The 22,495-nt window shown below is 42.9% G+C and overlaps 2 protein-coding genes across 10 annotated transcripts in view; both read right to left on the bottom strand.

Moving 5' to 3' along the window:
• LOC309846081 (phospholipid-transporting ATPase FetA-like) overlaps nt 1-11,483 on the bottom strand; it is a 110,732-nt gene extending 99,249 nt beyond the window's left edge. The window contains exons 1-2 of the mRNA XM_082694730.1: nt 11,394-11,483; nt 3,929-3,972 (exon numbers count right to left, since the gene is read on the bottom strand). Of these exons, the coding sequence (XP_082550856.1) occupies nt 3,929-3,956 (28 nt within the window). The 5' untranslated portion in view covers nt 3,957-3,972; nt 11,394-11,483. The remainder of the gene's footprint in view (nt 1-3,928; nt 3,973-11,393) is intronic.
• Nucleotides 11,484-12,862: 1,379 nt separating this feature from the next.
• The window catches only part of UNC13B (unc-13 homolog B), a 225,981-nt gene continuing 216,348 nt past the window's right edge, over nt 12,863-22,495 (bottom strand). For 3 of the 9 annotated variants that reach the window (XM_082694716.1, XM_082694714.1, XM_082694719.1), the window contains 15 exons: nt 21,726-21,852; nt 21,378-21,474; nt 20,840-20,983; nt 20,442-20,519; nt 19,858-19,935; nt 19,526-19,614; nt 19,136-19,288; nt 18,889-19,012; nt 18,724-18,780; nt 18,456-18,536; nt 17,410-17,557; nt 14,945-15,037; nt 14,603-14,762; nt 14,255-14,436; nt 12,863-13,207 (listed from right to left, as the gene is read on the bottom strand). In XM_082694716.1, the coding sequence (XP_082550842.1) occupies nt 13,083-13,207; nt 14,255-14,436; nt 14,603-14,762; nt 14,945-15,037; nt 17,410-17,557; nt 18,456-18,536; nt 18,724-18,780; nt 18,889-19,012; nt 19,136-19,288; nt 19,526-19,614; nt 19,858-19,935; nt 20,442-20,519; nt 20,840-20,983; nt 21,378-21,474; nt 21,726-21,852 (1,736 nt within the window). In that variant the 3' untranslated portion in view covers nt 12,863-13,082. Of the gene's footprint in view, nt 14,437-14,602; nt 14,763-14,944; nt 15,038-15,864; nt 15,922-17,409; nt 17,558-18,455; nt 18,537-18,723; nt 19,013-19,135; nt 19,289-19,525; nt 19,615-19,740; nt 19,764-19,838; nt 19,936-20,441; nt 20,520-20,839; nt 20,984-21,377; nt 21,475-21,725; nt 21,853-22,495 lie in introns of those variants that run through there. The other 6 variants (XM_082694713.1, XM_082694711.1, XM_082694717.1 and 3 more) reach the window with 4 other exon arrangements.

The following is a 22,495-nucleotide window of genomic DNA, read 5'->3' as shown; positions in this document are numbered from 1 at the left end:
TGGTGCCTTAAAAAGTTCTTAAAATGTACTATAGTATGGTCTCATGGTGTTTTTCCAAATTTTTTGTCCCAAACCTGCTCCACTGCATCTATTAGGATGGCTACTATTTAAAAAAAATAAGTATTGTTAAAGATATGGAGAAATTAGAATTCTTGTGCATTTTTGGTGGGAATGTAAAATGGTGCACTATCACGAAAAACAGTATGGTGAGTCCTCAAAAAATTAAAATTAGAATTACCATACAATCCAGCAATTTCACTTGTAGGCACATACCCAAAAGAACAGAAAGCTGGGGCGCCTGGGTGGCTCAGTGGGTTAAGCCTCTGCCTTCGGCTCAGGTCATGGTCTTAGGGTCCTGAGATCGACTTCCACATCGGGCTCTCTGCTCAGCAGGCAGGGAACCTGCTTCCCCCTCTCTCTCTGCCTACTTATGATCTCTCTCTCTGTCAAATGAATAAATAAAATATATATATAAAAAAAAGAAGAACAGAAAGTAGGGACTTGGGGTGCCCGGGTGGCTCAGTCAGTTAAGTGGCTGCCTTCAGCTCAGGTCATGATCTCAGGGTCCTGGGATCAAGTCCCACATCGAGCTCGCAGCTCAGTGGAGAACCTGCTTCTCCCTCTGCTTGCTGCTCTGCCTACTTGTGCTATCTGTCTGTCAAATAAATAAATAAAATCTAAAACAAAACAAAACAAAACAAAACAACACCTCATTGAAAAAGAAAGCAGGGACTTGAAGAGGTATTTGTATACCCATGTTCATGGCACTATTCATAAAAACAAGGAACAGAAGAAACCCAAATGTCCAACAACATAATGGATAAACAAAATGTCTTATATATACATACACTGTAATTCAGTCTTAAAAAGGATATTATGACACATGCTACATCATAGATGAACACTGAGAACATTATGTTGAGTGAAATAAGCCAGTCACAGAAAAGATATACTATATGATTCCACTTTTATGAGGCACCTCTAGTAGTCAAATTCATAGAGACAAAAAGAAAAATGGTAATTGCCAAGAACCAGGGTTTGGAGGAATGGTGAGTTAGTGTTTAATGGATACAGAGTTTCAGTTTAATAAGATGAAAAGAGTTCTGAGATGAATGGTGGTAATGGTTGCCCAACAATGTGAATGGACTTAATGACACTGAACTGTACACTTAAAAATGGTTAAGATGGTAATATTCTAGGGGTGCCTGGGTGGCTCAATTCAGCTTAGGTCATGATCCTGGGCTCTGTTCAGTGGTGAGCCTGCTTCTCCCTCTCCCTCTGCTTGCCGCTCCCCCTACTTGTGTGCTCTCTCCCTCTGTCAAATAAATAAGAAAAATCTTTGTAAAAAAAGATGGTAATATTACATGTGTTTTACCAATTCTATTTTTGTTATATTAAAGAAAATTTTAAACCTGTTCCATCAATGTTTGCGTGTTTCTTGTTCCCTCTTTCATTCTGTGAGGCCCAGTTTTTCCTCTGCCTAGGGCTTTGAACTCAACCTTCCTCACTGACCTTTGTTTCCAGTGTTACCTTTTTCTGGGCCTGGAACTCCTTGAGTCCCTCAACATTCACCTTTGCCCAGATTATGGTTTGTTCCACTTTTCTTTGAGCTCTTGTCAGTCTTTTTTTTTTTTTTTTTTTTAATCCAGTCTTGTTCCTAAGACCCCCAGCATGGGCCAGTCTCACCTATAAAGAAAGATCTCAGAAATAAAGCACACAATTCTAGAGTACAGACTATCTGTATTCCAGGTATAATTATGAACTTAATGCTGTTTAATATAAATTAAGAATTCACATTTATGGAGAATTGTTTGAAGGATATACTGTTTAGCCACTGCTTGGAATCAGTTTGTTTGCTTGTTTTCATTTTCTTTCCTAAGTTTATTTTTTTAGTAATCTCTACACCCAACATGGGGCTTACAACCCTAAGATCAATAGTCATATGTTCTGCCTACTGAACCAGCCAGGACCCTGCCTGGTTTTGTTTTCTGAGCCAAGGCTGAATAAAGGAGCTCTAGAAACTTTGTGAACCTCCTGAAATTGTCTGAAAAAACCTCTGTGATTTTAAAAGTTCTCAATATACTCTATTATTTATTCCCCCCAGAAAAAGAGTTAAGTATTTCTATATATATTCTAAAATTTGTTATTCCTTGGATTGAAACAGATCATCAAAGCCTTACCTCAACTGGAATATTCTGCCCCAAGCTCAGAATGGGTTACACTGAACAATGCTTTGGCACTATGCCAACTTACATGGAAGGACATTAAAAGGAAACAGTCTCAACTCTAAATCTGTTTAGGGAACTACCATAAAAACAAAGAGAGCAAAACAAAGATGAGCACAGATCTGCCTGGATATCTCAAGATCTTAACCAGAAAATATGTCTATAAGGCAGAAATACGCTGATGCTATCATGAGACAAGAGATTATGAAAAAGGCCAAGGAAAATGAAATTCCTTATGTAAGAACTGGGTCAAATGTAATGGCAGCACTAAAGGTTCTTCCTTTAGTGAGATTTGGAGAGCTACCAATGCAGGTAATAATGGCAATTTTCAGGTAAATGTATATAACATTTACATATACATTGAGTATACCTAAGTTAAAGAAAGGTTCAAACTATAAAAGATATCATGTGAAATTTTTAGCAATTCTCCCTTTCCAATTTCAGGATAATTCTCTTTAATGTAACTCTCACATTCCTTGATTTAGCTAAAATCCATCTACCCATTCTTCAAAGCTCAGCTTTAAATATATATATATATATATTTTTTTTTATATATTTTATATATATATAAATTTTAATTATATATTATATATAAACATAAATGTACTTAAAATTTTAAGTGTATATATATATATATATATATATATATATATATGGGGGGGGCTCCAATGTATTTTGGCTCCACACCCAATGAGGGACTTGAACTCATGACCCAATGATTAAGAATTTCATACTTTACTGACTGAGCCAGCTAGGTGCCCAGTCAGCTTTTAAAATTATGAAAACAAATACAGTTCAAGTCGAATTCCTTTTGTTTCACTAAAATGAAAACCACCCTCTCTCCTCAAACACACACATGCATAGCTTTTTTTAAAAAGATTTTATTTATTTGACAAACAGAGATCACAGGTAGGCAGAGAGGCCAGCAGAGAGAGAGGAAGGGAAGCAGGCTCCCTGCTGAGCAGAGAGCCTGATGTTGGGCTTGATCCCAAGACTCTGGAATCAGGACCCGAGTTGAAGGCAGAGGGTTAACCCACTGAGCCACCCAGGCACCCCACATGCATAGCTCTTTTACTCTTTTTAAAATTTTTCATAAGCATATCCACAAAGAACTATGACAAAAAGTTTTCCTTTTGTTGGAGGGAAACTGCCCTCTAAGAAAAACACTCAGGGGTGCCTGGGTGGCTCAGTCATTAAGTGTCTGCCCTAGTCAGGCTCCCAGCTCAGCAGGGAGACTGCTTCTCCCTCTCCAACTCTCCCTGCTTGCGTTCCATCTCTAGACTCTCTCTTCAAATAAATAAATAAAATCTTCCAAAATAATGTAATTAAAAAAAATTTTTTTAAACCCACTTAAACATTATTGTCTATGTGAATTAATGGGAACTAGTATCATCAATGGTTCTAGCCAAAGACTTTCTACAATAGTCTCAAGTTCAATTTTAAATTTTTTTCCCTCCCACCTTTGCAGCAAAAATAGTCTCAAAGCCAGGTCAGAGGAAGTCAAGTCTGTGTACTCCCCTAAGAAGTTTTTTAGAGATTCAAAATTGCAAGAAGCTTCTTGGTGGACTTTAGTTCAATCATTAATGAGTGCTCTGAGAGCACAGCAACCAATTTCCTGGCTTTGTGGTTAAAAGTGGTACAGTATAGTAGTTAAGTAAGATGTTGACCTCGAGAATCTCACCAGATATAAGGTGAGCACTTACCTGAAATAAAACATTTTATGTATTTCATTTCAGAGAAACACCACCTAAAGATAAAAGAAAAACTTATCAGTCCAGGCCCTGCTGACACAATACTTATTATTTATCAAAAGTTACTGTGAGTTGGAAACTTTACTATGTGCTTTACCAAGATCATTTTATTTAATTTTCACTAAAACATGGGCCTAGAAATAGGATATTATTCTTTCCCACAGATGAAAAACCTGGGCCTAAGATTAAGTCTTGCTCAGGGTCATAAAATCAGAGAGCGGTAGAGTTACAGTGGGTAGAGATTTGAATCCCTGCTTGTCTGGATGCTCTTTATCACAATTTTTATCCTCTCTCTTGTAGACTTCATCACAGATGAAGAGATGACTGTCAAGTGCATTTCTAGGGCAGTAACTGAGAACTGTGGTCAAATAGAGTAGAATGTGAAGTCTTAAATGCCCACATGCTACTCTTCGGTAGCTCTGGCACTGAGCTCAGAAGAAAATCCTCTATTCCACTATGTCTCCACATTTCATCAGCCCCTTTTTCTTTAGACTGAGAACCTCTTAGAGCAATCATTCCCAAAAGCATGGTCCATGAACAAATTATTTCAAAAACATGAAAAGCCTTTGAGAAAAATACAGACACCTGGCCCCTACTCTAGATGTACTGACACAGAATCTCTGGGAGGGGTGGCAACAAGAAACCCAGGAGAAAAAAAAAAGAAACCCAGGAGATCTTTTTGCCTATTAAATTTTAGACTATTCATTGCCTTGCAGCAAAAGAGCTAGCATAATCAGCAGGAGGTAAGTTGAAAGCTAGCCTCCATTATAATCAGTCTGACGCTGGGTCAGATTGGTGTTAAGAAAAAGATAGGACAGAGATCTTGTGAGAAGGTGTAAGGTCATAACATTGTTTTGCAGCTGAAAGAGATCTTGAATGGTCTATTCCAGTGTTTTTCTAATAGTGTTTTATGAAGCTTTAGGAGTTCTAAAATGGGATATGAGAAAAAAGGAGCGGCAGTCAGAGCTTAAAGTCTTAAAAAAATGACTGCAGAAGCTTTACTGGTAACCTGGAATTTTGTGTAAGACTGTACCTGAATACTAGTTTTGCTGATTTAAACAAACAAAACAAATCTTGGCTGCAAAAGAGAAGAAAAAATTCTCAAGGCCCAGCATGCATCCCAAACTAATTGAATCAAACATATGCTAGTTTGTTCCAGATAACAGCATTTTTCGATACCAAGTGATTGCAATGTATAACCAAGAGTGAGAACCACCATACCAATTTGCCCTGTGCTTCCTCGTTTGAGATAAAAGAAAATTAAGACCCAAAGAATTTAAAGGCAATCAGGATTGAAACCAGCATCTTGACTTCTAGCTCACTATACTGTGTTCTCGCCACAATCCAGAATAAACTAATTATTCCTCTAAAATTGAGGGCATATAAATCAAGATTATTATGTAACCTCACATTTACAGAGTTCTCTGGACTTTTAAAGAGTACTTTATATGTATTCTCTTTTTAGATTCTTATATACTGGGAAGTAGGCAGGGCAAAACTATATCTGTCTCAGAATGAGGAAAACAGAGGTCAGTTAAGATAACTCAAAGTGGCTTAGAACCCTAACCCTAATTAATCTTCTAACTTCTGGATTAAATAAATCCAATTTGGCAAGTGTTTGTGTGCCTAGTATGTGTTAAAACATGGTCAAAGATAAGACATCATCCATGCCCTCAATTAGTGTACAATCTTCTTAGAAAAACAGAAATAACTAAAATCCTGTGCAGTATGGCTTATCCCTTGGACTAGCAGAAGCTGAAAACACTGCCTGATTGCCCTCGATAACAAAATCCAATTCTCTTCAAATTCAGTCTGTGGCTTCTACTTTCTTTCTGACTAAGGCAACTAATGTTAGGGAACTCAAAGGACTTGTATATAGCTATTGCATCTCTAGGCAAGGCCACGTAGCTGAAAAATGTCTTGATGCGGTAGAGAAGAGAGAAGGGTGCAATTTCAGTGAGGTTCATTTCAAAATCTCTGAAGCCAAGGCTATGACTTAGCAAAAGACTGGGAGGTCCCAAAATAAAGGACTGGATGGATAAGAAAGAATATTCACATAAATAATTATTTCCTTTTCCAATGCATTTTAATAGCTTGACATTTTGTAATTTATGTTGAAGATAAATACTATAAACCAAGGAGGAAAATAACATGTAGGGAATAGTATTTGTATTAGTAATCAGAGTGGTGGAGAAGGTCACAGATAGACAAGAATGTTCAGTCAAGTTTTTTCATGAGGAACTCATCAGACATTGCAAAATGTTGCCATCCATATTTTACCAAATAAAAGATAAAGAAAGAATAGGACACCATGTTTTATTTATAAACTGAAACAAGTTGGCCAGGAATGGTCTATCACAGTTGTTCTCAAACTTTAATTTTCATCAGAATCACCTGGAAGCTGGGTCCCATGAGTTTCTGATTCACCAGGTCTGAGGTAAGGCCCAACAATTTACATTTCTTACAAATTCAGGTGATGCTGATGCTGATGCTGTTGGTTCAGATCCCGTACTTTGAGAACTACTGGTTTATCATAAAGTCCACAATATATAGATAACACAGGCATGCACACATGCTTGTTGCAAATTATGACAACTTAGTCAATTCTCTATTGTTGCCCTTGTAAATGATACTCTCCAATACCTAATGGCCAAAAATAAGATTAAATCAGGAAGAAGTTAGGGTAAACTACTTAATTAGACCATCTATTTAAAAGTACAAACGAATGAGTTTATGAAATGAATGTTTGGGTATTTGACAAAGGCAACAAGTGAGGTATATGCAACAACTAGAAAATGACATCGCCCTTTAAAAGCCTTTACTTAATCTTGAAGAAGACATCAATTTTATTTCTTGTATTTAAGAGAAGACCCTTTGGACTTCTCACTTTCTTAAATGTTACCCAAGGTCCTATCCTCATTCTTTTCTCATTACTCACTTTCCCTGAGTTTTCTTAATCACTTCCATACCCCCCAACACCAGCTTCATATACTATATACATCATTTGCTAGTAACTTTGTTAAGGTTAAGAAATTCCTTTGAGAATCTGATTAATGCCCTTTCTTCATAAAAATAAACATACACACTGGGGCACCTGGGTGGTTCAGTCAGTTAAGCATCTGCCTTCTACTCAGGTCATGATCTCAAGGTCATAGGAATTGAGTCCTGCTCAGTGGGGAGTCTGCTTCTCCCTCTGTCCACCCCCACCTTGTGTGCTCTTTCTCTCTCTCAAATAAATACATAAAATCTTTTAAAAAAATAAACATACACACCTATATACATTTTACATCCAATTCAAGATGAGATTTTTTCATTCAGGTCCATAGGCCCCAGATTAAGAACCCCCTATGTACTAATGATTCCAAAATCTATATCCTTCAGTCTAAATTTTTATTTTGAGCTTCAGTATTACATATCCAAAGAGCTACTTAACATCTGTTTTTGGATGTCACACGAGTCTCAAAATCTACAGGTACTGAGGAATGATTGCTTAATATGGATGGGGTTTCCTTTTGGGGTGATGAAAAGGGTCTGGAATAAGCATTAGTGATGGTTGTACAATACTGTGAATATACTTAATGTATATTGTGGTTAAATTTTTGTATGGTTAAAGTAGTAAGTTTCACATAATGAGTATTTTCCCACAATTAAAAAAAATCTACATTTACAAAACTGAAATAATCTCTATTCATCTCTCACACACTTAGAAGCTGTGCTTTCTCTTGTATTTCCGGTCTTTGAATATCAGTTACTAGTCTAGCCATTCACCTAGTGGCCCAAGCCAGAAACCTGAGTCATCTTTGACAATGTTCTCTTTCACTGTCCCATTTGTAATTAATTAGGAAGTTCTGCTTCCTCCCTCATTAAACAGTAAACTCGGGATAGTCATCTACTTCTATCCTCAAAAGCTTCTACCTAAGTTCAGGCCACTGCTACTAACTGCAGAGTCTCCAGTGTTGTACCTGCCCCGCCCTTCACAGAATCCTCACAATCATCCTGGGACAAAGGCATTACTATCCTCATTTCACAGCTAAGGAGACTAAGACTTAAAGTGGATTTTGAATTTGAACTTAGGTAATTCTTAGTAAGAGTTCAGAGTGGTGACTTTTCCTTCCCTAGATCCCTTGTATGCTGGTTATTCTGTGTACTGTGTCTTCCCCTACCCGATTCCCTCTGCCCTATTTGGGAAGATGACCTCTCTGAACTACATCATCCAGACTGCCTTACCCCTAGGCTTGTTTGGATTTTGCCAATAGAAAGTACTAGCTGGAGACATGAGAGCAGGAAGAGAGAAAGATTAGAGCATTTATTTCTTTACTTCATTTCTGCTTATAGCAACGGTTTAGCCCTTCTGGCCACAGCTCTTGTCAGGCAGTCGTCTTCCAGATTGTAGCTGTAGGTGGTCTCTAGTAACAACACTCCTTCCCCTTTCCCCTGGGGCCTAGGAGTCCTACTAACTTGCCACTGTTGATGTGTTTCAACATTTCTTTCTAGTTCCTGTGAATACTGATCGTACTTCTGTAAACAATCCTTTGGTTAAACTCTTCATTTAAACCCTTTTGAATGCACCAGCTATTTTTCTGCAAGGATTCTGACTGATAAACTAGGAAAATAAAACCAAAAAATGGCATGTTGTTGCACTTTGATTCCTTCAATTTCTAGTATCTTTAATATTAAAGAAGGAGTCTCCTTTCCCTCTGATCTAAAGTTTCCCATCCTTCTGGGACTCCCTGGTCTTCTAAGAAGCTTCTCTAAAATACCGTTACCTACAAAAAAACACTGTTGTTGCCACTATTGTGCCATGTGGCATATCTAGTGTGACATTAGTACTCTATTGTCCTATAGTTCTATGATCATTCAGTTCTGTCAGTCTGATCGTCCCTGCAGGGCAATAAGCTCTTAGCAGTAGGGAACTTCAGCAATTAGAATCTCTAATGACAAACACATTTTAGAAGGAAACTTAGAGTCTAGTTACCTTGTCTAACTTCTTTATTTTATAGATGCGGTTTAGTTTTACACAGCTACAGAATAGTGACAAACCCAAACCCATCATCTAGATTCTTCCTATTGTTTCACATGCTGTGATACTGCACTGGGTATGCAATATGCTAATGACTCATACTTAAATTTTTTCAGTTTTTGTTTTGTTCAATGCTAAGCCATGTATCTAGACAACTATCCAGCATACAGGATGTGCCCAGCAAGTATTTGCTCATTTTGAACCTGTGATTGCAAGACTAATTCCTTAGAAGTTAATCAGAATTCAGAGGATCATTATAATAGTAATCCCCTATACACCTAGAGAAAGTGTATAGTTTCAAGGTGCTTTCACATTTAAATGAGCCCATTTGCTCCCTCTGAGGTAGACATGGCAGGAATTATTAGTCTATTTTAACAGATGCAGGAAACTGAGCCTCTGAGAAGTTAAAAAGCAAGGTCCCTTTATTAGTATGTAGTAGAGCTGATACCAATATTCATGTTTTTTTACTTCCACTTCAATACTATTTCCATTATTCCATGTTGCTTCTTCAGCTTTGCTATTCCGCTTCTAGGTATAGCAGTTTCATTCATGGAGTGAGTCTGAATATTCACAATAAATAGGTAAATAAATAAACAAATAGGTAGATCATATACTTGTGTTCAAAGAAGTGATTTTGCTCTTTTAAAAATCCACTATTGGGGCACCTGGGTGATTGGTTAAACAAAGGATTCTTGGCTTCTGCTCAGATCATGATCTCAGAGTCATGAGATTGAGCTCCATGTCAGGCTCTGCTCTCAGTGAAGTGTTTGCTTGAGATTCTCTCCTTCTGCCCTTCCTGCCCATGTTCTCCCTCTAAGATAAATAAACCTTTTAAAAAATCCATCATTAAAGGTACTTCTATTCTACTTCTGATTAGATAAAGCCTACAGATTATCACCATTTTTCTTTCTTTTTAAGATTTTGTTTATTTATTTAACACAGAGAAAGAGAAAATGAGATAGAGGACAAGAAGGGGTAGTGGCAGGCAGGAGAGGGAGAAGCAGCCTCCCTGAGCAGGGAGCCCAATATGGGGCTCGATCCCAGGACCCTGAGATCATGAGCCACAGGCAGATGTTTAACCGACTGAGTCACCCAGGCACCCCAGATTATCACCATTCTTGATTATTATGAGGCCTGTTATTTCCCTGAGGGAGGAAAGAAGGTTACCATCTATATGTTTTGGAACAAGGGAGATAGCACTTTTGAGACATGACTTCCTGTACAGATCTCTTACACTTCTTGTACAGCTGGGCCCTTATAAAACTAGGTCTTCAAAGAGAAACAAGTAACTTCTTGTCCTTGGCCTGACCTCATCAGAGAGGGGCTGTGCACACTGGCTTTCTTCAAGATCAAATGCACCGGAGAGCTACTTAAAATATTTTGATTGAATTCTCTTACCGCAAAGACTTTGGTACAGATTTCACCCTGGGTTTTAGGTATTAGGACGATTTCTGATCCTAATCGGAACACTGCAGAAACCAAAAAGAATCTAAACATATTAGCCATCTTCTTTGAATTTCAATTTCCACTAAAAGCTCAGAGTGTTGACTCAAAAAATGGCCCAAACTAAAGTCCTACATCTTCACAACAGGGGCACAAACTCAAATGCCTACCAGATGCCAGGCAAATAAAGCAAAGCTCACTGTAAGTAAACAAAGAGTAATGGAGTCTATAATGAACTATAGTAAATTAACAGTTGCTTTTCAGTTCCAACCACCAGTTGCTTTGTGAGAATGTGAGTTAAAAGTTAACAGACCTCCTTTAAAAAAAAAAAAGGCTGTAAATCTGCATTGTTAAAATGTTAAATCTGGTTTTAAATAGCTAATTCAAATGTGCAAGGCTGTTGCAAGACGTGGGTAGCCAGCCAGAGTTTAACTTTTCTTTATGGAGTAGGTCTCCTGTGCCATATGAGAGAATGATAACAAATGTGTCACTTTCAAGTCAAATGTAGTATAAGATCTATGCTTTTTTCGGTCAATCTGGATATTGCTGGAGAAATGGAAAAACTCCGTGAGTTAATAGAATGCGCCTTAGCTAGGAGTTTGGGGGTATCTGTTTCAAGAGGTAACTGGGTAAATGTGTCCACCACATACTTTGGGAAGTATGTGGTGGGGAATAAAAATCCCCTTAGCTAGGTATTCAGGCAAACTCATCTTCTCTGGAATGTCTGGGAAACCCTTATGTATACTCAAGTATGGGGAGGGGGGCAATAACCTCCAGGAGTATCGGGAGAACAGTTTACAAGAAATTATGAGGATAGACAGGTATTAGCGGGAAGTACACACAGCTGAACCCCAGTCAGGTAGTCAGTCTCTTCAGGGTTAGTCTCTTCAGTGTTGGGAGGGAGAAGGCAATAACCTCTCCTCCGGCGCCACCTTTCGGGCGCTTCTTGCTCACCATTGCCGAGCGGCCGTCAACTTCACCGATCTCCATCTTAACGCTTTCTGCGCAGGCGCCCTAGCGCCCCAGGGTAGGGTTAAGGGCAGAGTCCCGCCTCCGACCACGCCCCCACTCATAAGCACCCCCCCCCCACCACCACCACGCCCCTCTTCTCAGGAGCCCGCCAACTGCCCCTCCCGCCTTGGTTTCCCAAAGCAGTCCTGTAGCTGTTGGCATGGCTCTAAATTCCTGACGCTGGGGAATACAGATGAAATACTCAGACCCTGCCTTTGGGTAGATCACAGACTTTTGAGGAAGACAAACAAGTAAATTATAACTTTTAAGTGCTGTGTGAAGGGGTTCAGGGTTGGTTGGGTCCTAAAGGCTGCCATGAAGTAGCAGAACCTAGGCGGCATGGAAAAGCCCGCAGGCCATTCCAGGAAGGGGGAACAGAATGTGCAAAGGCACAGAAGGGTAGGAGTGCAGTGTGTGTGTAGGGTTGGAACTACAGGGAAGAGCTTTAGAACAGCTAGCTACAGGATGAATGGTAGGGGGGTGTCTGCACTGTCCTGGAGGCTCTTAGAATTTCAGCCCAAAGGCTATAATAGGTAACTACTGAATAGTTTTAACAGGAGAGAGACTTACCAGAGTATGTGAAGAGGGCTGGGGCAGAACGAAGGCAGGTGATTATCACAGTAATATCCAAATAAGAGGAACTAAAAGCCACTATTCCATTTATGATACTGGGAACTGAGGTAAGACAGTGGATTCAACAGGTAAGTTTAAGGCAGAAATGACAGCACAAATGGCTTCCAGAAGAAGGAGGAAGTTTTAAAAATGACTGGGGAACTGAATTGTAAGGATTTATTTAGCAAGCAAATGGAAATGACGAATTGGAAGGCTGGAGTTAATTCCCTATCCTATGCTCCCACTCAGCTCCCACCTTACAAGGGTTAAGAAACTAGGTAAGCACTTTTTTGTGTCAGCTTCTTTGATCTCCCTGCCAGGAGGCCTCATTTTACCTTGTTTCTTCCAATATAGGAAGAGACTTTTTACTCCAGCTTTATTTCCTTGAATCTTCACAAATGAAAGTCCAATTTCTACTCTTAGGCCTATTCCTTTGCCCTGTACATGGCAGCCTCAGCCCTCTAGCAATCCCCAGAAACACACCCTTACCTTGTCCTCACAACATGGACTAGTTTATATTACTAGCACATGACATCTCCTACTCTTCTGGACCTTCTGCAGGAAGCTGATACCTTGGGTCCCCATGACTCTGTTACTGGATTGGTAGTCTCAGGTCAAGGCCAAGATGCTAGCCCACATTACCTGCTTTACTGCTTGGTGCTTACCCAGAGCTGTTTTATGTTGTTGGGGAGAATAGGCAGCAAAGAGTCAGGTAAGAAATTTACCATTATACAGGCTTACACAGGATAGTTATTTTTATAGCTTTCCACACCTTAACAGAATTACTGGACCCCAGAGGCTGCTCTAAGATAATTTATTACAGACTAGCCAAAAATGTCCTGTGACAATGGCACATACAGTAATTAACAACAGCAAAGATGCTTAGTTTCTTGTTACATGTAATGGCTGGTACAGCTGTGGATAACACCGAGTCCTCAGGAGGTCCAGGAGGCTGCTACCAAGGATATCCAAGAACCATGTCACTTCTCTGATCAAGGGCTGAGAAGTTCATATGACCTTCTAAAAGAATTTGTCTTTGACTTCCCAAGGAATGTTGATGGCCCCTCCATCCAGCCTGTACAGAGGGATCATAGTCCAAGCTCCTTCTGTAGGGTTGAACATCTGTGAGGCAAACAGCAGCTGACCTAGATGAAAGGGAGTGAGGCCAAAGACTAGATTCCTTCTGCAAAGGAGAGGACAACCAGAAGGTAGTAGCCATAGGTGAAGAGGACTCCTTCTAGACTGGTTTCTACAATTTTTGGCTTTGTTCAGAGTCTATCCAAGAAGAAAATACAGCCCTCTTTCCTGGATCCTTCAACTAGCCCTCAGGTGCACACACACAGGAATAGCCTCTCATGTTCTGAAACATCATTGTTCCCCTTCCTACAGGAGTGAAGGAGGGGGACTCCTGGGCAGGTGGCCTACAGTGCTAGGGTTCCAAAGAATATTCTGCTCAGGGCTCTGAAGTATCATATGAACCTCATTCTACTCATGACATATTTTGGGGAAAAGATTAGCACAGCTCATTTCTAGAAGGTATCTTGTTCAGTCTCAAAGCCTTGTTTTCATGGAGCCACACACAACCAGTGGATCCTGCTCAAGGGAGACTCTAAATTCTCTTCTGTACATTCCTGCCCTGGCCATACTCCAATCCAGACTATAGGGCTCAGCAACACCTTGAGGCTCAACTGACTATTTAGCTAACCAGATACATGCTCCAGGCTCTCTAAACTTGTTCTTCTAATGGTTGATATGTATGGGTCTAGCTGGATAAGGTGTGGCATGGAGAGGGGTGTCTACAAAGAATGGCTGATACTCTCAGAAATGTCTGTCCCTCCCTTTATGGAAAACTTCTCTATGCAGTAATACCCACAGCCCAGCTCCTAGCACCATAGACCTGCTGGTCAGGGATTCGTGACCCCTTCTGTGAAAAGCCATACTTTCATCACCTCAATTTTTCCTTTAATATCCTCAAACTGAAGGAGTCAGCCTCTCAACTATGAGGACCTTAAGCTGGCTACATAGTAACTCTCACTGGCACTGATTTGTGGAACTGATGCCATGTGGTTGGCACAGGAACCTAGGTGCTCAGCTCTCCTCTTCTATGGAACGAGACTCCGATTTGAGCTTCACAAACTCTCGAGCCACTTCGTCATTGCTCCTCTGAGATAGAATCCGGAGAATAGTCATGCCTGTCTCATCCATGTGGATCTTCCGGCCCAAGGGGCACCAGCAAGCACAGCTGCCCTTGGCTGCCACATCCCTCAGAGGCATCACAGCCAGCCCCAAAACACGATCCTCACGGGCAAAGCAGTAATCCTTCACACATATTTGCAACTCATAGGCTTCTGGTCCCTCTTCATTTCCCAGGAGGCTGTGAGCATAGGGTGGGTGGAAGGGAGGAAGCCAGAGCTGAAAGAGTCTTCAGATGAATTTACCCCAGCCACCATCCAATCCATTCCCTCCTCTTCCCTCCCAAGTCTTACCTCCCAGCTCACCCCCACCCCAGAGTCCTAGAGGTCCCCTACCCCGTAACTCACAAGTGAAATGTCTCATTGTACTTGGGGGCCCAGTTGTTGCTCTTTGATTTGGTTGTGAACTTCCTCTTCTTGTCACTTTGGTGTGGGCCAACCATGGTCACTTCCACAAAGGGCCGGAACATACCTGCTGTCTGCCACTTGAGGTCATTGGCTGCTACCACTGCCCAAACAAAGGAAGCCTGTGAGGGATCCCACCATGTGTTCCCAGTTCTTGAGCCCCCTGGTGGCAATCCCCTTGGAGGAAGGCTAAGTTGGAGGACTGAGATAAAGCAGCCCGTGCCTTCAATTGATGAGGCTAGTGCATAAGAAACGGTCTACAACTCGTAAGTCTGTGCCACTCACCTTTCACTGTGACCTTGTGCTCCCCAGTTCCAGGATGTGTAAACAAGTCCACCTGAATGGACACTTCTCCCACAGGATCATCTACACCAGACCCTGAAGGACAGATGGACAGTTGGTCCCTCACTGAAGAACACTAAGACTTTAGGCCTAATTATCCCAGGTAAAACTGAGGAGTTAGGAGGCCACCACCTTATATCCTAAAGTCTGAAGCAATCACCCAAAGTAGTCATGGGGAAGTAAGCAATGGGAGAAGGGAAAGCAAGGGGATAAAGAATGCAGTTGTGTATTAAAATACATTAAGGTGATGACATCTTAGGTGAAATGTTCTAAAAATGCACTGGGAACCTCTCAGGTGCCCCAAACCTCTCTTATCTCCCAGGCTGAAGAATTTTTCATTGAAAGGTTTTAGAGAAAAGGACAGCATTACCACCTTGTATTTTTGTCTGGGAATTATGGCCACCCCACAGTGTCTCAATGGAACAATGAGGGTCCCTTCTAGCCAAAGGCAATACTCTCCACTCTCCCACATATCCTTGGATTCCGGGACGTCCCTGGTTGGGAGGCTGCCCTGCTCAGACTTTGTCCTATTCACACCTGGACCCCTCCACAAGTCCCAGTCTCTGGCCAGTTTGTAGGCTCCCCTCAGCAGAGGTCTCACTATTTTGATAAAATACCGGTACACTGCACCCCAGATAAAACTCTGTCCTCAGGTGGAGGGGTGGGGGAATCCTGAGGACAGAACTACTGTCAACCCCTTCTCAGACTGTATGAATACAACACTCATCTCTGAGACTTGGGATACAGCTTCTGAACTTTGACACATAGTTCCCCTACTGCTAGCCTAAGCAGCAGCTCATTCTAGTTCATAGGGAACAGTGTTAGCCTATGTTAGATTCACATGTGCAAGGTATACAACATACCCTTTTCCGGCCGAATGTCCTCATTAGCTGTAAACCTAATACCTTTCCCATCATGCACTGAGTGAGAACAGGCAAGTCAAGAAGTAGTAGCAGCAGCAGGACAGAGAAAGAATAATCAGTTAGAGGTCTAAGGTGTTAACAGCCATCTGGAGCAACTCTACACATATTTTGAGGGATCACAGAGCTGAGGTGGAGAGAGAAGTCAAAGAGCTGGGGTCAATGCCTCAGTGCTCCAAATTAGACTTCATGGGTCAAGGATCAACCAGATCATGGGGGAAAAGCAAAAGAACATACAGAGAGAAGGTATTTGAGACCATCAGGCCAGGAAAGAGAGATGTTGTAGGCTTTAATTTCCTAGGCCTTAAATGATAAAACAATGGGTACGAAAGATATACACACACACCTGGATCCTCCCTGCAGTACCCACCCGCCCTTGCTCTTATCACATATGTGCCCATTTCAGCCCTTCCTCATCTTTACATCTAGCTTAAAGTTCAGGATTTCTAAAAAATCTTTCTGGATTAACTCAGATCCTCCCCGATGTTAAGGTCTTTCCATGTACAGATCTTTAAAAGATCTCCCTGCCCCCTTGAGCAAGGCTCATAACTCCTTTGCTCTCTCTTCTTCCCATCCTGAACTTGAAATAAGAACAGGTGTGGAAAATGGAGGAGTGCTACAAGTCCTTTGCATCTTTTCACCTTCTATCAACTCTAGTCTAACTGCTTAGATCCCTCTTCCCCTTCAGGTCGGCTCTGTGCTCTGAATCCACAGACTAGGAAAGCCTAAATTCTCCCACTCCCGCCATCGGATTCACTCGGCATCACACCCACGGTTCCCCAGATGAAATAATAAATGTGCCTGAAAGTCTTTTCTGGGAGGGCCCTGATCCAGGGCTAGGGGCTGAATTTCAGTCTGAACCATCTCTAGGTAGATTTGTTTTGTTTATAGAGGCACCTGCCTAAAGACAGGGAGGGGTTCTAAGGACTGGAAGTCACTGGGAGAAAACCAGCTACCTGGGCCCCTACGCATAAATGAGCATCACCCATGAGGCTGGAACCTCAGCTATGCACAGAGCCCCAAGATCCACATCCTCTCTTCAACTGCTCCCACAGTTTGCCTCTCCTAGTCCTTTTTCTCATCCACACTAGACAATCTGTAGTCTTTTGCTTTCTCTCTCCAGGACAACTTCCAACAAGATTCCCAAAGCTATGAGTTTTCACGAGTGTCTCAATCACTCATTCTCCAGGCTTCCTGAAAGATACTTCCTAACAGACAGGGTGCACTCCTTGATAAACATGCACTAGCTCAGCAATGTCTGAAAGAAGAATCTCAGGCACATTTCCCAGGTTCCTGTCATTTTCCTGTCTGGTATGGGTATGGTGTGGGGGTGAGTACTGGGGTCCCTCAAGAAATCCTGGGATCTGAGTTTAATAGGCTCTCTGGAGAAGTACCTGGATCCTTTCTAAGGACTGGAAGCTAGTGACTCCCTAGAGGCAGAAATGTATCAAGGAATGGAGATAGGGACCCAAAGCCCTTGGGCCTTACCTTGGGCAGTCTGTGAGCGCACAAAGGTTTTGATGAGTGTGTCGGTGGTCTGCGTGTACAGAGATAGGGCATAGCGTAGGGACTGCAGATCTGGGCTCTTCTCCAGGAAGGTTTTCTTCAGCCCATTACCTCCTGCATGAAAATATTGCTGAAAGACAAAAGAATACCTGCTATAGCCTCCTCCCCTTATAAAGAGGCAGCTTTCCACACTGTCCTCAGAGAAAATCCTATCTGAGCAGAAGCTCAATGAAGATGCCAAAAGAGGATGATGAGGACAATAAGCCATTCAATAGACAACAAGATCGGGAATACAATGCAGAGTCACAATCTCTCAGGTGAAGAGTTACTATTTGTGTAGGAGCAGTGAAGGATGGCGACATTCCTGGATGTGGGTCTTTGAAGTATGGATCTATCCAGACAAGCAAAGATATGGAATAGAAGCATTTCAGGCAGAGAATTGCCAGAAGTGCTCTTTTACCCTTCTGAACTCTTATTAGAGAACATTATCCTTTAACATAATTCTCCCAACTGCCCCATATCACAGTTTACGTGTACCTGCCTTATTGTAGCCTTACCAAATATAAGCATCTTAAAGTTAGGAACTATATCTGATTTTCTCTGTATCCTTCATGCACAGCATCCTGTGCACATGTTGGCTGGCTGAATGAAGGAATGGGTAGTAGAAAGCCCAAATAAATTTATATATAAGTGGAAGAGGGAAATTTCTGCCAGATCTGGGGTATGAGGATCTGAAAGATTGATTCCCAGTGGAAAATATTCAGGAATGGCAATGAGGAACTAAGTAGACTGAACTATACTCAAAACCCAGGAATAAGTGCTCTGGGTCTGTGGTAAGTCATCTGAGACCATAAAGGAGGTAACTTTTGGTTGCTCCCAAGCAGAAATATGGATATAACAGAGAAAGTAACAAACATAAAAAATCACTCTCTTCTGGATGTGGGGTGGCAAGAGCCCAGGGGACATCAGTTTGGCAGAGTGGAACACCAGGAACATGAAGTATGACTGGAGAAGAGGCAGGTCTCCACCTTGATGGTGTCCAGAGCAAGGTCAAGGACGGCACACTGCTTTGGAGTGAGACTCCGGGTTTCCTCTCGTACCATGTGGTCCTGGAACCCCAGAGAAAGCAATAGCATCAGGACAGCTTGGGGCTGCCATGACAGTCTTTCCCCATCTGCCAGCTTATATTACATGTTCCTCTCATTCTTTTCCTCTTCCATCTCCAAAGCTCAAATATTCTTCCTCCTAGCATCCTGTCACCCCCAGCCTCAAAAGGACCCTATACATCCACAGTACCTTGAGTTTGGAAAGATGGCTCAGCTCCTTGGCAGCGGTGAAGATTAGCTGGGTGCCCTGGGCAGAGAGGGGATCGGTCAAAAGCAGAGGACTCCAAACTTGATCAGGAAGTGTGGAGCAAGATAGAGGAGACAGCAGGAGGAAGTGGAAGGGAAGCGTCCTTACCGTCTGGTCAGTGAGTGGAGGCAGAACAATCATCCTTTCCATTGTGTTCATCACCACCCGCCAGAGCTCCTTTAGTACACGCTTCAGGACTGTCTTCTCACACACAGTGGCAAAGAGTGTAAGGCTGTGGGACCATGTAACAGGTAAGACTAGAGCTAGAATTTGAGAGCCCCTTTCCCTGAGAGGCTTCTCCATGTGATTGCCTCTGCCTTGCCTGTCCCACAGGACAGCTGAGTGCTGTACTCACTTGCCATCCAGGAAGTCCATGAGAGGCCGGAGCACACTATCTGCATCCTGAGCCACTGAAGCCCTGGCGTTGGGGGATGCATTCCCTGGGCCCCGAACCTGGCCCAGGATGTCAGCCATTTGTCGAACACACTCATCAATCCGCACCTGAAAACTACACATGTGCCCGCAGTGCAGCCCTCCCCTGCCCAAACACGCACTGTCCTTGGAGCAACACCAGCTACTCAGTCCCATTCCAGCATACTCCTGGTGCAGCTCCAACAGGGACAGCCAACAGGAGGAGAGGAAAGATCCACATGCCTGCAGCTGGATGGAGGGTGTGGGGCAGGGGCTTTGGGACTGGCCAGGGGCCATACCTGGCTCTTATGGCTGTATGCTTGGGGCCACTGACCTGTTTCCAAATACCATGCTGAGTTCATCCAAAACTGTATTCAGTTTCACCTGCAGCTCCTTCAAACTGTCTGCAGCTTCAGGGTCCAACTGTATCCACAGAAAGTATGCTTGGCTGAGCTGGTTTTTGTACACTTTTCTTCCCTCCTGCACCCCTTAAACCCTCCCTCAGAAGGCCTTTACCCCAGTGTCTATTTAAATCCCTCAGCTTAAACCAGCCCAGACTCTAAGCTAAACTGCTGGCGTATACCTAGTCAGGAGATGGTAGAGTTCTATGGCCAGGTAGCTAAGAAACAAAGGGAAAGTACAGCAACCCCACACCCTGACACCTACCTCCTTGCCTCCCATGGCCTCAAACATTTTCTCCAGCTGGACCCTCAGTTGCTGCATGTTGTTCATCAGGATGCAGGGCTTTGGGGAAGATGGAGCTGTTGAGTCTTGACTTCTTTTGGCACAGGACCTATCAGACTAAGGTATCTCTCTCATACGACTCCAAAAATGACACGGAATTTACAACACATATTATATGCATCTCCTCCTAAGTACTGAGATCTGGAACCAATTCAGACAGTTTTCCTTGAACAAAGACTAGGAGCAAATGTTTCCATTTTTAAGCAGGTTGGTGGGCCTCAGGTGTTCATGGCACTATTCTTTTAACTTTTTGAATGTCTTAATTTTTTTTTTTTTTTTAAGAAAGATTAAGTAAAGCTCTAGCTTAGTAGAAAATTAAGTACAAAACGGAGGCTCAGACGAACTCCTAGTCCAGTTCTTCTTATTTTGTGTCATAATCTCAAAAGAAGCCCTACTGGAATCAAGTCAGGAGCATCACCCCCACCCTCGGTCCGAGGATAGCCTCAAAAGCAAGGATTCAGATGTCTTCCACTCTCTTCTCTAGGCTCCCAGGACCTGACCCTCACCATTTTCTCCTTTGTGCAATAATCTGGGAAGCTCTTTGATAAGATGTTTGCATATTGCATCAGCACCTTCCCGATGGTCTGAAAACAAAAAAGAAAAAGAGAAAAGGAAAGGCAAGGGAACGCTTAGCTTTCCCTACACAGATCTTGCCTGAGATCATACCTGTCATCCCAGAACAACAATAGGGAGGTAGAGCGGAATCTCATAGTAAGGGACAAAGTTCCCTCTCAACCCCAGAAACACACCAAGATAAACCCACCAGTCTGCCCCAGACACAAGCAAATGAGAACGGGGTGACTTTACTGGAAGGCCACCACAGAGGGGAATTGAGCTCAGGCCTGTGATGAGGCGGTGAGCATAGTAAAGGCAAATGGAAGGGAAAAGGGAGGGTTATGGTCACCTTAGCAAATCTTCTCATGTAGTGGGCAAGGATGCTGGGGTCTGGGCATTCCAGCTTCCGGATGATTTCAAAGCTCTGGTTTAGCTGTGTGAAGACGTCCACCACAGAGCAGGAAAAGAGTGCATGCTCTGATGTCTGCTGGAACTAAGAAAAACCAACAATAGGATTGTCATCTTCAGCCACTATCTTTTCCCAAGTGTGTAGGGTTCAAAAGGGCTCCTGCTGCCTAGCAGGGGAGGCTCTTTGGCCTTCCTTATGAACTCCACAGGGAAGAAACTAAAGCCCTGGAACCTTTTTTTTTTTTTTTTTAAGATTTTATTTATTTGACAGAGAGTTATCACAAGTAGCAGAGAGGCAGGCAGAGAGAAGAGAGGGAAGCAGGCTCCCTGCTGAGCAGAGAGCCCTATGTGGGACTCGATGCCAGGATGCCGAGATCATGACCCAAGCCGAAGACAGCGTAAAGCCCTGGAACTTTTGCTGGCAGCTAAATGCTGGGACACCTGGCCTGACCCAAGTGCAGTCCAAGGCTCCAACTTACCCCATCCTTCTTATCTCGTTCCAGGGCCCCACGCAGGAATTCCAGGGACACATCCTCATTTTCATCCAGCCATTGCAGGACAAACTGTTCAAACCACCTGCAGCCAGGCAGGAGAATTGGGGGTTAGAGCCAGTGGTTGGCATATGCCATGTGCTTAACAGCTTCACCAGACTAGGGTCTTCTAGAAGATAGGGCACAGTTTGATGCTTTTCTCTTTCTACAACAGAGCCTAGAACTGGCAGTCTCAAGACTGGCTTGCTGAACTGAAATGAAGACATAGGTCCTGCCCATCCCCTAAGATGGAGGGACCCCTTCCCTTTCCCATGTAGTGCCCACATGATGACTCACACTGGGTACTCAGGCACCTGCCCCTGGAGGGCAGGCAGATCTCGCACGTATTCATTGTGGAGCCACTTCACCTTGAAGTGTAGGTTCATGTAGTCAGCACTCTTACACAGCCGGTCTTTCTCATGCTCTAGTGGTGGGGAAGGAAGCTGAGTCAGGTCCCAGCAGCAGAGGCCATGGTTCCTGAGCTTTCCCAAAGCAGCAGATGAGGCCAGGCAGCTCTATCAGAAGTCTTAAAACAAGGGTGATTCCCAACCATTTCCTCACAACCATCTCCCCCTACCAGTACTCTGTTCTCCAAGAGCCTGGTCCAAATCTTTTAGAGACTAAGCCAAACTCCTGGATGGAAGTCTTCTTGCTCTAGCTTCTAGAAGTGTCAACTGAGATACTGGCATCTGATGAAGAAGAGGAGGAAGAGATTTGGGTGCTAATGTTGATTAGTGGAGAGGCTGCCCAGGACTAGTGAGGGATGGTGGTTTCCTTTTTTTTTTAAAGATTTTATTTATTTATCAGAGAGAGAGAGAGAGAGAGCGAGCACAGGCAGAGGCAGAGGGAGAAGCAGGCTCCCTGACGAGCAAGGAGCCCGATGCGGGACTCGATCCCAGGATGCTGGGATCATGACCCGAGCCGAAGGCAGCTGCTCAACCAACTGAGCCACCCAGGCGTCCCGGATGGTGGTTTCCTAGGTCTTCTCTAATCCTAGTAGCTGGGCCATTCCCTCAGATCAGCTTAGATGAAGCGATGAGCAGCTACACACAGCATGAATGAGTCAA

The sequence above is a fragment of the Mustela nivalis genome (genome assembly GCF_964662115.1).
Source record: "Mustela nivalis genome assembly, chromosome: 13".
Classification (NCBI taxonomy): Eukaryota; Metazoa; Chordata; class Mammalia; order Carnivora; family Mustelidae; genus Mustela; species Mustela nivalis.
The sequence above is the reverse complement of the archived record's forward strand: the minus strand, read 5'-3'. Positions and strand labels throughout refer to the sequence as shown.